This window comes from Sander vitreus, chromosome 4, assembly GCF_031162955.1.
Source record: "Sander vitreus isolate 19-12246 chromosome 4, sanVit1, whole genome shotgun sequence".
In the NCBI taxonomy this organism is placed as follows: Eukaryota; Metazoa; Chordata; class Actinopteri; order Perciformes; family Percidae; genus Sander; species Sander vitreus.
The window spans coordinates 25594354-25608798 of record NC_135858.1 but is presented as its reverse complement, the minus strand read 5'-3'; the positions used below and the strand labels follow the sequence as shown (position 1 = coordinate 25608798).

The window sequence follows — 14445 nt, the reverse complement described above, 5'->3', positions numbered from 1 at the left end:
TTGGGTCCAAGCCTCGCCACACACTTGACAGATCGTGACATTTTTGTTAAAATAACGATTCCATTGTGTATTTATTGAATTGTTAACAGTTTTAAGATGTTTATCAGCAATGTCACCATAGAACCAGGCTTTTGGGATACATGCTGTATCGGTCTGAGGACCATTTACAGTAAAAACATTTTTACCTGACAATGATCCAACTGGGATCAAAATGTTTTCATGTAAATATGTCAGTGTTTTGGAGCCAGCATGCTGCCGTTACACTTTTAATCAACTCCAAGGATTGCAGCCTACAGTAACATGCTACTGACAAATGCATTTTCCAGTGATGTTTTTATTTAGTTCCATGCAAGTCATTCAATAATTTGTACCCTACAGGATATAAGTGAGTTTTACACTTTGACTGTCAAAATAATCTGTGGTCCACAGCACGTGTGATGTGTTAAAGTCATTGATCCTGTCCTACATCTGTTCCTCTGAGATCTAACTATGTCCCCTTCTAATGTGACAATATGACCCCCAAGCATATGGCAGCTCCTTTTTCTTTTAACTGCAATGTGATTGGCTAAAAAACGTGAGAAACTCCAGCCAGACCAAGAGCCACACATTCATATGGAGATGTGGGACTATAAATAGGAGGGATGAAGCCAGCAGAGATCAGATTCTCTCTACAGAGACCTGTACAGCACAGAGATCCAGACATGGCACCTACAATCACTGCAGCAATGACCGATTCTCGGGAGCATCTGACTCTGACCCACAAGGTAAATTAAAGATTCAACAAGATTTAAATATTGTCAATGAGACATTTTCTTTGTTAATACTAACACTTCACTTCAGAATAAGTTTATTAATGACTTTGTTCTTCTTCCTGCAGCTCAGAAAGCCTCTGGTGGAGAAGTTACGCAGAGAGCGAATCAACAGCAGCATTGAGCAGGTCAAGTCTCTCCTGAGTCCAGAGTTCCTCAAACAGCAGCCAGACTCCAAGCTGGAGAAAGCAGACATCCTGGAGATGACAGTTTGTGTCCTGAGACGGCTGCAGCAGCAGAATCAACCTGTGGACTCAGCAGCTGTCAGTCAGGGCTATTCCAGATGTGTCCAAGAGGTGACACACTTCCTGTCCAAAGAGCAGGTGAAGACCCAGTCCCAGAGAAGACTGCTGAACCACATCAACAAGCTGCAGTCTTCCTCTGATAACAACCTGAGAGAGGTCTTCCTCTGATAACAACCTGAGAGAGGCTGACTTCTCTCTTCTGAGCTCCACAGTCCAGACCAGCATCACCAAAGAGAAGAGTCCAGTCAACAGCGCCGTCTGGAGGCCGTGGTAGACACCTACAGACTGGAGTTACTACCAGACAAACTGAGATGACCATATTGGTCAAAGATTACTGGACTGAAGTCTTTGAAATGTTATGGACTTGTTCTTCTGTTTGTACAGAAGGTTGTAGTTTGTGTTTGTTTTCTTTCTGCAAGATGACATTTCCTGAGGAAATGACAGCACCAATATCTTTCAAGTTAAGAAAGAGAACATCTGGTCATGCATGTTGCATGATGCAAATCTGATTGGATCAGCAATTATTATTATACCTCCCTGTACTTCATGTATTGTTGGTATAAGCTATGGTAACATTTGTTATCTTTTAATTGTTATTGATCATTTTGATCAGATACTTTAACTGTCCTTTTTATGGACATATTGTCACCATGGACTTACCTCACTTTAATCTCTCTGATTACTCAAAACTGATCTGTTGTTAGATCCAAATGTTTCTCTTTTTTTCTAAAAGGTTTGCTTAATGTCACAATTTTCCTGTGATACTTTTATGACTCACTCCATGTCATGTGTTGACAGATGGAGATGTTTATTACCTCTTGATAGGTATTGATGATTTTGAATTGATCAAAAATATTATTTGTCCTTTTTATGGACATTTAATCATAATGGGCTTTCCCTCACTTTGTGATTATTGAAAAATATCTGTTTTAAGATCACAATGTTTATCCTTTTACTGTAAAAGGTTTCTTTAATGTCATACTGTCACAGTTTTCCAGTGACAATGTTACTGTTTAAGATGTAACTGAATTCAGAGGTTATTAAGAACAATGTGACCTGTTGTAAGGCCAGTTTTTACTATTTTATCCTTTGTTCACTAAGTGAAAATGTGTTGAACAATTTGGGGAAAAAATAAAAAACTAAGAACTGTGTTCTCAAATATTGTAAATGGTTTGTCTTTTATAAAGACAGTTGTTCCTTTACTCTCTGGGAGTACAGTGTGTCTTGTAGAAATCTACAAGTTGTTGTTGTGATGTATCATCACCTCTAGTTGGAGCTTTCATACTTTGTGGCTCATTGTTTCTTGTTGAATAAACAAAAACTGCCAGCTGAAAATGTTGTGTTCTCCAAGTCTTTGATTTTTATCATCACTACATTGATAGAGGTCTCCATCATCGTTCCTACCTTTGATTAACAAAGCAAGATACAATTTAGCACACACAGTAATTGTTTATCCATAACATATCTGTAGCGTAAAACTAAGCATGGGAATGTGCATTAATTAAGATTTATGATTAGGAGAGATTATCAATGTTATGTCACTCTATTTATATCAAGTAAGTCAAGTCAAACCAAATGAGAAAATGTATGTTTCAAAGACATTTTGCTGGACCATTATTTCTGTATAACTAAGTTTCAGATGTTTTAAGGTAAAAAAGTTTGAAGTTAACCATTTCCTCTTTAAAGAGGTCAGACATTGTAAAGTGATGCATAATAAGACACACTTCTATTATTCCTCCTTGAAAGCAGTGAAAGGACAGAGTGTGGGAAACCAGAGCATGAAGAGAGATTAAAAGAGACTCTGGCTCCTCAAATTAGAACTTGTTTGAAATAATGCCACTGGTTGTAAATGTTCCTTTGATACATCATTTAACATCAATACCTTCTTATAATATTCTCATTTCAGCTACTGAGAACCAAAAAGTTTAGCATGGTTATTAAGATGGTTCCTGTCTGGGCGCCCAGATAGCTCAGTTGGTTGAGCAGGCGCCCATATATAGAGGTTTACTCCTCGACGCAGCGGGCCCGGGTTTACCAACCTGAGGCCCTCAGCTGCATGTCATTCCCCCTCTCTCCCCTTTCATGTCTTCAGCTGTCCTGTCAAAAAGAAAGGCTGAAAATGCCCCAAAAAAATGGTGTCTGTCAGTTACTCTATGTAAAATAATTTTGTTAATTGTTGTGAAGACTGTAAGCATTTCATATATGTTATTCTTGGTATTTATTATTAATATCATTCTTCTGCCTTTTTGTTTACAACTTGACTAGTTCCACATTTTATTAACAAATAATCTCCATGTCTTCTGTTACTTTTAGTGTTTGTATGTTTAATACTTTCTGAAATATTCATGTTATCCAAGACATTTTCCCTATTTAAATGAATGAATTTAATGTTTAGAATTGACAGGGTTGCAGGCATTTTGTAACTCTGTCCACTCAATCATACTTTCAGATCAAAACCCCATTCAAACTTTAAAATGTTCCTAATCTTTCATATATTCTTGGTATTAATCAATGTTAAGTCCCATTAATACTTTTGGAAAATATTCAACTTTGCTTGAAGGGTTAGTAATAATGGAAACAATGGGGGGGTGGGGGGGGGATGGGACTAAGTAACGTTCAACCTCTTCCAATTCAGAAACTTTATTTAAACTGTAAACCAGTCTGGACACTTGGGACTTTCTACCATTACTTTCTTATATCTTTCATATGTTTCAGGAATATCGCTGTTAAGTTTTTCAAAATCCAGCATTCACACGGCAATTTTTTCATAAAAATGGCCTCTTTCATTAATTGTTATGTACCAAATATTCACTTTAATTGATAATTACTTTTTTAGGTGGGCCTCACCCTCTTCCCTTGGTGGAACACACTGCTTGTGCACAGGATCCTCTAAGATCCATTTGTAGAGGGGCACATGCCTCTTTACTGCTAATAGAAGGAGTGTGGGAAAGCGCTGGAGGAAAGAGTTGAATGAATGACATCCATCCAACCAGCAGCAGAGTAATTCTCCAAAGGGATTTGGCACACTTCAGGAAACAGCTGCCCCCCCAGAAAACCTCCCACCCTCATGAGAGCTGAAATCTTGGTCAGTAATTATTACTGGAGGTTCACAATGTACGACAATGATTGGAAACAAAAAATATGAGAGGATAAATCATGTTGGTGATACTTTATGATATATTATTCACTATCAACATTTCAAAATGTACAGACTGTCAGAAACAGCCAATGGTGTTCTTTCCCTCCAGAAGGCTGATGATGTCAGGCTCTGTTTCTATAACAACACACAGCCAGCATCTGTCACAGAAGTCTCTTTGTTGTTCATTGACCACAGCATTCAAGTGGTCAGTGTGGGAAACTGAGACCAACTTTCTACCCACACTGACTACAAGACACGAGTCAAAAGACTCTGCAACATCTGGACAGCAGCATGATTATTGTGTTGAGTTTATTTTAAGTGTCATGAAAGGAAATCACAATTATATCTAAAATCTTATGATAATGTTTTACAAAATGGTGCATTTTTCATAAACATTTTAGGTATACCGTATATCACATTTAAAAAAAATCTAATTACATATCTATCTAAATTATTAATTCAGAACAGAATGATTTTACCTGCTATATGTTAGGGGTTGGCTCAAGAAAAGCATTATAAAATGAACAGAACCAACTTAGTTTTTATATTTCTTTCTTATTATCTTGAATGTAATTCAAACATTACACCATGACTGTTATTCCCTTACCAGTGTGATGGAATGATGAGCGTGTGTTCAGTCAAAGTCATTGATCCCAACATCAGGCAGCAGATCTGCTCTCTCTACAGGGTCACCACTTTCCCAGATTCACACAGAGCTCTGTGAGGCTCTCTCCATCACCCCCCACAGTCCTCCACCTCTTCCCCGGAGTTCTAACCATTGTCCTCACATCAATGAAACCATTCGGAGTGTGGCATCATAATTGTGTCACCAAGCTCTCTGATTGGTTGAGACTGTGAGAAACTCCAGCCAGACCAAGACCCACACATTCATATGGAGATGTGGGACTATAAATAGGAGGGATGAAGCCAGCAGAGATCAGATTCTCTCTACAGAGACCTGTACAGCACAGAGATCCAGACATGGCACCTACAATCACTGCAGCAATGACCGATTCTCAGGAGCATCTGACTCTGACCCACAAGGTAAATTAAAGATTCAACAAGACTTTAAATATTGTTAATGAGATGTTGTCTTTGTTCATGCTAACACTTCACTCCAGAATAAGTTTATTAATGACTTTGTTCTTCTTCCTGCAGCTCAGAAAGCCTCTGGTGGAGAAGTTACGCAGAGAGCGAATCAACAGCAGCATTGAGCAGCTCAAGTCTCTCCTGAGTCCAGAGTTCCTCAAACAGCAGCCAGACTCCAAGCTGGAGAAAGCAGACATCCTGGAGATGACAGTTTGTGTCCTGAGACGGCTGCAGCAGCAGAATCAACCTGTGGACTCAGCAGCTGTCGGTCAGGGCTATTCCAGATGTGTCCAAGAGGTGACACACTTCCTGTCCAAAGAGCAGGTGAAGACCCAGTCCCAGAGAAGACTGCTGAACCACATCAACAAGCTGCAGTCTTCCTCTGATAACAACCTGAGAGAGGCTGACTTCTCTCTTCTGAGCTCCACAGTCCAGACCAGCATCGAATGAATTTAATGTTTAGAATTGACAGGGTTGCAGGCATTTTGTAACTCTGTCCACTCAATCATACTTTCAGATCAAAACCCCATTCAAACTTTAAAATGTTCCTAATCTTTCATATATTCTTGGTATTAATCAATGTTAAGTCCCATTAATACTTTTGGAAAATATTCAACTTTGCTTGAAGGGTTAGTAATAATGGAAACAATGGGGGGGTGGGGGTGGGATGGGACTAAGTAACGTTCAACCTCTTCCAATTCAGAAACTTTATTTAAACTGTAAACCTGTCAGGACACTTGAGACTTTCCACCATTACTTTCTTAGATCTTTCATATGTTTCAGGAATATCGCTGTTAAGTTTTTCAAAATCCAGCATTCACACAGCAATTTCTTCAAAAATGGCCTCTTTCATTAATTGTTATGTACCAAATATTCACTTTAATTGATAATTACTTTTTTAGGTGGGCCTCACCCTCTTCCCTTGGTGGAACACACTGCTTGTGCACAGGATCCTCTAAGATCCATTTGTAGAGGGGCACATGCTTCTTTACTGCTAATAGAAGGAGTGTGGGAAAGCGCTGGAGGCAAGAGTTGAATGATTGACATCCAACCCACCAGCAGCAGAGTAATTCTCCAAAGGGATTTGGCACACTTCAGGAAACAGCTGCCCACCCTTTAGAAAGAAACCTCCCGACCCTCAGTGAGATGCTCAAGAAATCTATGGTCAGTATTTATTACTGGAGGTTCACAATGTACGACAATGATTGGAAACTGAAAACATGAGAGGATACATCATGTTTGGTGATACTTTATGATATATTATTCACTATCAACATTTCAAAATGTACAGACTGTCAGAAACAGCCAATGGTGTTCTTTCCCTCCATATGGCTGATGATGTCAGGCTCTGTTTCTATAACAACACACAGCCAGCATCTGTCACAGAAGTCTCTTTGTGGTTCATTAACCACACCATACAGGGAGTCAGTGTGGGAAACGGAGCCCAACTTGTTACTCACACTGACTACAAGACACGAGTCAAAAGACTCTGCAACATCTGGACAGCAGCATGATTATTGTGTTGAGTTTATTTCAAGTGACATTAATGGGCATTGAACTGTTTTCTAAAATCTTATGATCCGTTTTATGAAATGGTGCATTTTTCATAAACATTTTAGGTATACCGTATATCACATTTAAAAAAATCTAATTGCATATCTATCTAAATTATTAATTCAGAAAAGAATGATTTTACCTGTTACATGTTTAGGGGTTTGGCTCAAGATAAAGCATTATAGTGAACAGAACCAACTTAGTTTCATATATATATATCTTATCATCTCGCATGTAATTCATACATTACACCATGACTGTTATTCCCCGAAGTGTGTGATGAGATGATGAGCGTGTGCTCAGTCAAAGTCATTGATCCCAGCATCAGGCAGCAGATCTGCTCTCTCTACAGGGTCACCACTTTCCCAGATTCACACAGAGCTCTGTGAGACTCTCCCAACCCCCCCCCCCCCCACAAGTCCTCCACCTATTCCCCTGAGATGTAACCATTGCCCCCAAGGCAATGACAGCCTTCAACATGTTGCTGCTCCACATCCCTTATTGTGTCACCAAGCTCTCTGATTGGCTGAGACTGTGAGAAACTCCAGCCAGACCAAGACCCACACATTCATATGGAGATGTGGGACTATAAATAGGAGGGATGAAGCCAGCAGAGATCAGATTCTCTCTACAGAGACCTCTACAGCACAGAGATCCAGACATGGCACCTACAATCACTGCAGCAATGACCGATTCTCAGGAGCATCTGACTCTGACCCACAAGGTAAATTAAAGATTCAACAAGATTTAAATATTGTCAATGAGACGTTGTCTTTGTTCATGCTAACACTTCACTCCAGAATAAGTTTATTAATGACTTTGTTCTTCTTCCTGCAGCTCAGAAAGCCTCTGGTGGAGAAGTTACGCAGAGAGCGAATCAACAGCAGCATTGAGCAGCTCAAGTCTCTCATGAGTCCAGAGTTCCTCAAACAGCAGCCAGACTCCAAGCTGGAGAAAGCAGACATCCTGGAGATGACAGTTTGTGTCCTGAGACGGCTGCAGCAGCAGAATCAACCTGTGGACTCAGCAGCTGTCGGTCAGGGCTACTCCAGATGTGTCCAAGAGGTGACACACTTCCTGTCCAAAGAGCAGGTGAAGACCCAGTCCCAGAGAAGACTGCTGAACCACATCAACAAGCTGCAGTCTTCCTCTGATAACAACCTGAGAGAGGCTGACTTCTCTCTTCTGAGCTCCACAGTCCAGACCAGCATCACCAAAGAGAAGAGTCCAGTCAACAGCGCCGTCTGGAGGCCGTGGTAGACACCTACAGACTGGAGTTACTACCAGACAAACTGAGATGACCATATTGGTCAAAGATTACTGGACTGAAGTCTTCGAAATGTTATGGACTTGTTCTTCTGTTTGTACAGAAGGTTGTAGTTTGTGTTTGTTTTCTTTCTGACAGCACCAAAACATGAAATGACAGCACCAATATCTTTCAAGTTAAGAAAGAGAACATCTGATTGGATCAGCAATTATTATTATACCTCACTGTACTTCATGTATTGTTGGTATAAGCTATGGTAACATTTGTTATCTTTTAATTGTTATTGATCATTTTGATCAGATACTTTAACTGTCCTTTTTATGGACATATTGTCACCATGGACTTACCTCACTTTAATCGGATGTCATGTGTTGACAGATGGAGATGTTTATTACCTCTTGATAGGTATTGATGATTTTGAATTGGTCAAAAATATTATTTGTCCTTTTTATGGATATCAGATTTAAGATTGATATGTGTATCCTTTTACTGTAAAAGGTTTTTTTTATGTCACACTGTCACAGTTGACAATGTAACTTTTTGATAATCAATTGAATTCAGAGGTTACTAAGAACAATGTGACCTGTTGTAAGGTCAGTTTTTACTATTCTTTTGTTGTTCACTAAGTGAAAATGTTTTGATCCATTTGGAAAAAAAATCTCAAAGTACGCTGAGAACTGTGTCCTCAAATACTGTAAATGGTTTGTCTTTTATAAAGACAGTTGTTCCTTTACTCTCTGGGAGTACAGTGTGTCTTGTAGAAATCTACAAGTTGTTGTTGTGATGTATCATCACCTCTAGTTGGAGCTTTCATACTTTGTGGCTCATTGTTTCTTGTTGAATAAACAAAAACTGCCAGCTGAAAATGTTGTGTTCTCCAAGTCTTTGATTTTTATCATCACTACATTGATAGAGGTCTCCATCATCGTTCCTATTTGATTGACAAATCAAGATACAATTCAGCACACACAGTAATTGTTTATCCATAACATATCTGTAGCGTAAAACTAAGCATGGGAATGTGCATTAATTAAGATTTATGATTAGGAGAGATTATCAATGTTATGTCACTCTATTTATATCAAGTAAGTCAAGTCAAACCAAATGATAAAATGTACGTTTCAAAGACATTTTGCTGGACCATTATTTCTGCATAACTAAGTTTCAGATGTTTTGAGTTAAAAAGCGTAGAGTTAGCCATTTCCATCTTTAAAGAGGTCAGACATTGTAAAGTGATGCATAATAAGACACACTTCTATTATTCCTCCTTGAAAGCAGTGAAAGGACAGAGTGTGGGAAACCAGAGCATGAAGAGAGATTAAAAGAGACTCTGGCTCCTCAAATTAGAACTTGTTTGAAATAATGCCACTGGTTGTAAATGTTCCTTTGATACATAATTTAACATCAATACCTTCTTATAATATTCTCATTTCAGCTACTGAGAACCAAAAAGTTTAGCATGGTTATTAAGATGGTTTCCTGTCACTTACTGTATGTAAAATAATTTTGTTAATTGTTGTGAAGACTGTAAGTATTTTATACACTGTAAACTTGTCAGGGCACTTGAGACTTTCCACCATTACTTTCTTAGATCTTTCATATGTTTCAGGAATATCGCTGTTTAGTTTTTCAAAATCCAGCATTCACACAGCAATTTCTTCATAAAATGGCCTCTTTCATTAATTGTTATGTACCAAATATTCACTTTAATTGATAATTACTTTTTTAGGTGGGCCTCACCCTCTTCCCTTGGTGGAACACACTGCTTGTGCACAGGATCCTCAAAGATCCATTTGTAGAGGGGCTAGGGCTGGGCATCGTTCAAAATCTTTCAATCCAGTGCCAATTTCGATACCTCAGACAAACTGAGATGACCATATTGTTCAAAGATTAGATTAGATCTGTTTTCTTTCTGCAAGATGACATTTCCTGAGGAAATGACAGCACCAATATCTTTCAAGTTAAGAAAGAGAACATCTGGTCATGCATGTTGCATGAAAAAAAACTGATTGTGTCAGCAATTATTATTATACCTCACTGTACTTCATGTACTGGGGCTATAAACTATGGTAACATATGGCATCTTTTGATTGTTATTGATCATTTTGATCAGACACTTTAAATGTCCTTTTTATGAATACTTTGTCACAGTGTAGGTTAATCTGTGATTACTCAAAACTGATCTGTTGTTAGATCTATATCTTTATTCTTTTTTTCTAAAAGGTTTGAAACACATAATATTACACTGTCACAATTTCTCAGTCACTGTCATTTGTCGTTGTCTTTAATCAACATTCATGTATTTAGCAGTTATTAACCTGCTTTCATCACAATGTGATAATAACAATCTGATCTGTTTTACGGTCAGTTCTGACTGTTTTTGTTTGAAAATAATATTGATGAGCAGTTTGTATTCTCATCTCAAATGTGTTTGTCTTTTATAAAGGCAGCTGTTTCTTTACTGAGCGCATTGTGTCTTGAAGTCTATGGTGTGAATCTATAGTCAAAGCTATTATTGATGTGGCTCAACGTGCCTTTTCGAATAAACAAATTCTAGCAGTTAAAATTTTGAGTTCTCAGGTTGTTTTGTCTTTGTAAAAGCCTCGTAACAATGTTTCTGCAGCTCGGCTCCTATTTCATAAGTGTAGAAGTAGCACTCTGCACGTCACTGTTGCTGCAATTAAATATTGGTCCTGTTGCAATCCCTTATTATAAAAATAACTGATAAGAATAACATTTTTGACAGTACTTCTTATTATTTTAACAGTAATATATAAATTATTTGAATTGAGTTATTTAGATAACATACCGTTTACATGACAAAAACACAGTATTTGTAATTCCAACCAACCAGCTCAATGAGAATTAGCATCAACCAGTGCATTAGTGTCTTAATCAACCTCCATCAATCCACACACACACACACACACACACACACACACACACACACACACACACACACACACACACACACACACACACACACACACAATGCTTTAATCCTTTAATCATGTTTTTAAATCTGTGTGCAGCATGCAGACTTAAAACCCACCCACTGAAGGATTTATGTTGGTTATGCTTAGAGCTGATGGTACATAGAGGTAGGTGATACAGGTCAACTCATGAAGCCAGAGTTTACTATCAGAAAATTGCATTTTTGATTGACTGTTTATTAAAGTCATTGAGTTGTGATGAATTGTGCCACAGACTGTTATATCTCATTCCTGTCAGACACCTAGAGGTCAGATTATTTATGATCCTTTAAAGTTAAAATAAAAAAAAAAAGTTAGCTAAATAGTTTGTAAGATTATTGTTTTTTCCAAGCAGAATCATAAGCATTCTTACAATATGACCACTGACATGGCATGTTTTCTCCTTTACTTAATCCTTCTGATGCACATTAGTGCGTGGATGAGAGAGGGTTATAAATTATGTTTTCTTGTCGGTAATAAAGGTCTATTTTTGTTCATCATTCTCTGTGAGCACAGCAAGGTAACTGCAAGCTGATGTGCAATCATGTTCAGGTGGGTTTACTTTCCTCCATCTGTCTGTATGTCTGTCTGCTGTCTGTGTATAGGGGGCTCAGGTTTCCCACTTCCCGTCATCTAAGCTCCCACAGCTCCCTGCACAGGGCTGAACGTGCCCCGGTCACACGCCCTCCTCTCTCTCTAGAGCTTGGAGCCACGGCGACACACGGCTTCCCACACTTCTGAATGCAGGCTGCTCAGCTGCACACACAATAGAAGTGTGTCTGCTCCCACAAAGCCTCAGGCCTGTTCTCAGGCAGAAAGCCACTTCACAGACAAACCATCTGCTTTAGCTGCTGAGACACACACACAGTCAGAAAATATAACTTAAAAACATGATTGCAGCTTTTGGATCAAGAATGTGTTTAGTTATATGGTATTGGGGTTTACTGGATGTTTTATTAAAAGAGGTTATTCAAAGTATTCAAATGTAAAATAAAATAAACATTAACATTACTTTTCAATACAAGACAGGGCATTTGTTGTCTGAGAGTTTGCTGATGCCATTGAGACATTGCAATGTTGTTTGTGAAAATATTTGATATTTTGTATCTAATATTTGATGTCATATTTTGTATGTATATTTTCAATTCACATTCCTACATAGATTAGTGTCAAAGGATCTTTGCTATGTTAAATTAAAATCAATGTCCAGGCCTAAGCATCAGAAAATAATTTTCTTTCCCGTGTCCACCTCAGGAAAAACATTTTCCCACTGACCTCACTGATGTATGGCATTAAGATAAAGCATCCCACCTGTTCTGTGTGACAGGCATTAAAATCGCTCTATTGTCCTGAGCTCCGAGCCTCCTGATTGGCTGAAAAAGCAGAAAGAGCGCAGGATGAACAGCATAAATGACGAACGGCAGACGCAGATCTCAACAGAGACTTCCTCCGAACCTTCTGAAGCAACAGCAGAACTTGCCACCACAAGAAGCAAACCTTGAAATGGCTCTCTACGCAGATCTCGCTCTTCAAGACAGCGTGAAGGAACAGCTCTTTAGGTAAGCCAAAGCTACAGTTCTTCAAACTCTCAATTATAAATATGTTCCTTAAAATTGTTTTATTTCTGTGAAATTGTTTATTAAGTATTAAGTTCCTTTATACTAAACTAAATGACTTTGTTTCTCTCAGGTGTAAACTCCACATGTTGGAGCGGAAATGCAGCACCGGGGTGGAGAAGCTGAAGGCTCTGATTGGAGAACACCTGCAGAATGGGATCCCTGTTTCAGACATCCTGGAGAAAACAAAGTCCTTGCTCACACTGAGAAAAGCCCTGCTGTCACACAACGGCTACTCCAAATATTCAAGGGACATTTTGCGTCTGTTTCCTGAGGAAGAGGACGACTTGGCTCCACTGTGCTTTTAAAGACAAAGAGGAATGGACTTTGGGAAACATGCCAGTCAAAGAATTGCAGTTTATTGATTTGTGAACTGCAGATTTTAGTGATGCCAGCTGCAATGCGTTATTTGCATTTTGATGAGCGGATCTACAGAACCTTTGTATAATATGGTTTCATTTAAGCTTCAACAGAAGAAAGAGGAAGAAAGAAAGAAAATTGGATTCAGAGGCAAAGGTGAAGAGGTCACCGGCTGAGTCCGTAGCTGACCTGTTCGAACATGTTGTGCTGCTATTTGTGGGATTTGTGATTCTTGTGGTTGTAGTTTTTGTTCGAAGAAGACCACAGAAGACAAACCCGGTCTTTTAACTAGGACCAAAATGTTTTAAAAAGATTTAATTTAATCTTCGAAATCTATATTGATTAACTGCAGTGAAATCTGCTTAAGTTGTTAAGCCAAACAAAGCAATATTAATCTATTCTTCCTGTGAAAATACTGCACAGGCTAATATTGTGTGATTGGAGTATGCATACAGTGTCTTACTGCCTTGTTTCAAGGTATAATGTATCATATCCTTAAACGCCAACCTTTCTTCTGAAAAGGGATTTGTTATTGTTTTGTGTATGCCATGTATGCATATTTTGTTTTATTCACCTTTTGTGTTTTTATTCATCCAAAGTGGATTGAAATTTGTTTTGGTGCTTTCGCAGACTTCCAGAAAATAAATATATAAGAAAATCAAGTCTTTTCATGTCATCTAATTCAAATCAATGCTGGGGAATACATCATTTAAACTCTTCATGTTCAAAATTGAATCAGTGCAGCCATGTACATACAATTAAATTTTTTTTTGGGGGGGGGGATTATTGGGAGTATTATTATCATAGTTCAAGTTCTTTAATGGAATGAATGCTTTTTAAACACCATGAACAGCAGCGTTGCCTGCTCCATGACAGACCCTCTCTGTTAACTGTCACCACCACACACAGGAGAAACCTGAACAAAAGATCAGAGAAACATAGGGCATTCAGATACTTGCAAAAAGGGCAAAGATGGTTCACTGAATAATGACACTGAATAATCGTACACTGTGGCCTCTGCATTCACCAGATCTCAGCCCCGTTTGGGAGACTGACGTGTTTTCAGTATTATAATCAAAACACCAATTGAGGCTGTATCTTTCAAAAGAACACTGTTCATTCTATTAAAGTTACACACAGTGGCGGAAAGAAGTACTATTTTACTTAAGGAAAGGTAGTAATACCGCAGTGTAAAAATAATCTGTTACAAGTAAAAGTCTAAAACGTTTGAATCTCACTTAAGTGAAAGTAGTGGCATCAAAATAAACTAAACTAACAAAAGTGAAAAAAATACTCATTATGCAGAATAATATATATCATATCACTGGATTATAATATTGAGTTAGTAATGTGTTTATCACTTTAATGTTGCAGCTGGTAAAGGGGGAGCTAAT

The 14445-nt window shown here is 38.3% G+C and overlaps 4 protein-coding genes across 4 annotated transcripts; all 4 read left to right on the top strand.

The window, feature by feature from the left end:
* The first annotated feature begins 641 nt into the window (after nucleotides 1-641).
* Nucleotides 642-2084, top strand: LOC144516321 (transcription factor HES-5-like). Its single transcript, XM_078247528.1, has 3 exons — nucleotides 642-764; nucleotides 878-1210; nucleotides 1272-2084. The coding sequence occupies exons 1-3, from the start codon at nucleotides 642-644 to the stop codon at nucleotides 1326-1328; spliced, it is 513 nt and encodes a 170-aa protein (XP_078103654.1). The 3' UTR covers nucleotides 1329-2084.
* A 3030-nt stretch (nucleotides 2085-5114) lies between these two features.
* Nucleotides 5115-5732, top strand: LOC144516111 (transcription factor HES-5-like). The gene is made up of 2 exons (XM_078247316.1): nucleotides 5115-5237; nucleotides 5352-5732. The coding sequence occupies exons 1-2, from the start codon at nucleotides 5115-5117 to the stop codon at nucleotides 5730-5732; spliced, it is 504 nt and encodes a 167-aa protein (XP_078103442.1).
* A 1705-nt stretch (nucleotides 5733-7437) lies between these two features.
* Nucleotides 7438-8156, top strand: LOC144516320 (transcription factor HES-5-like). Its single transcript, XM_078247527.1, has 2 exons — nucleotides 7438-7560; nucleotides 7674-8156. Exons 1-2 carry the CDS (start codon nucleotides 7438-7440, stop codon nucleotides 8094-8096), a joined length of 546 nt encoding a protein of 181 aa, XP_078103653.1. The 3' UTR covers nucleotides 8097-8156.
* A 4329-nt stretch (nucleotides 8157-12485) lies between these two features.
* On the top strand, nucleotides 12486-13189 carry LOC144516110 (uncharacterized). The gene is made up of 2 exons (XM_078247315.1): nucleotides 12486-12634; nucleotides 12765-13189. The coding sequence occupies exons 1-2, from the start codon at nucleotides 12486-12488 to the stop codon at nucleotides 12997-12999; spliced, it is 384 nt and encodes a 127-aa protein (XP_078103441.1). The 3' UTR covers nucleotides 13000-13189.
* Nucleotides 13190-14445: the final 1256 nt, after the last annotated feature.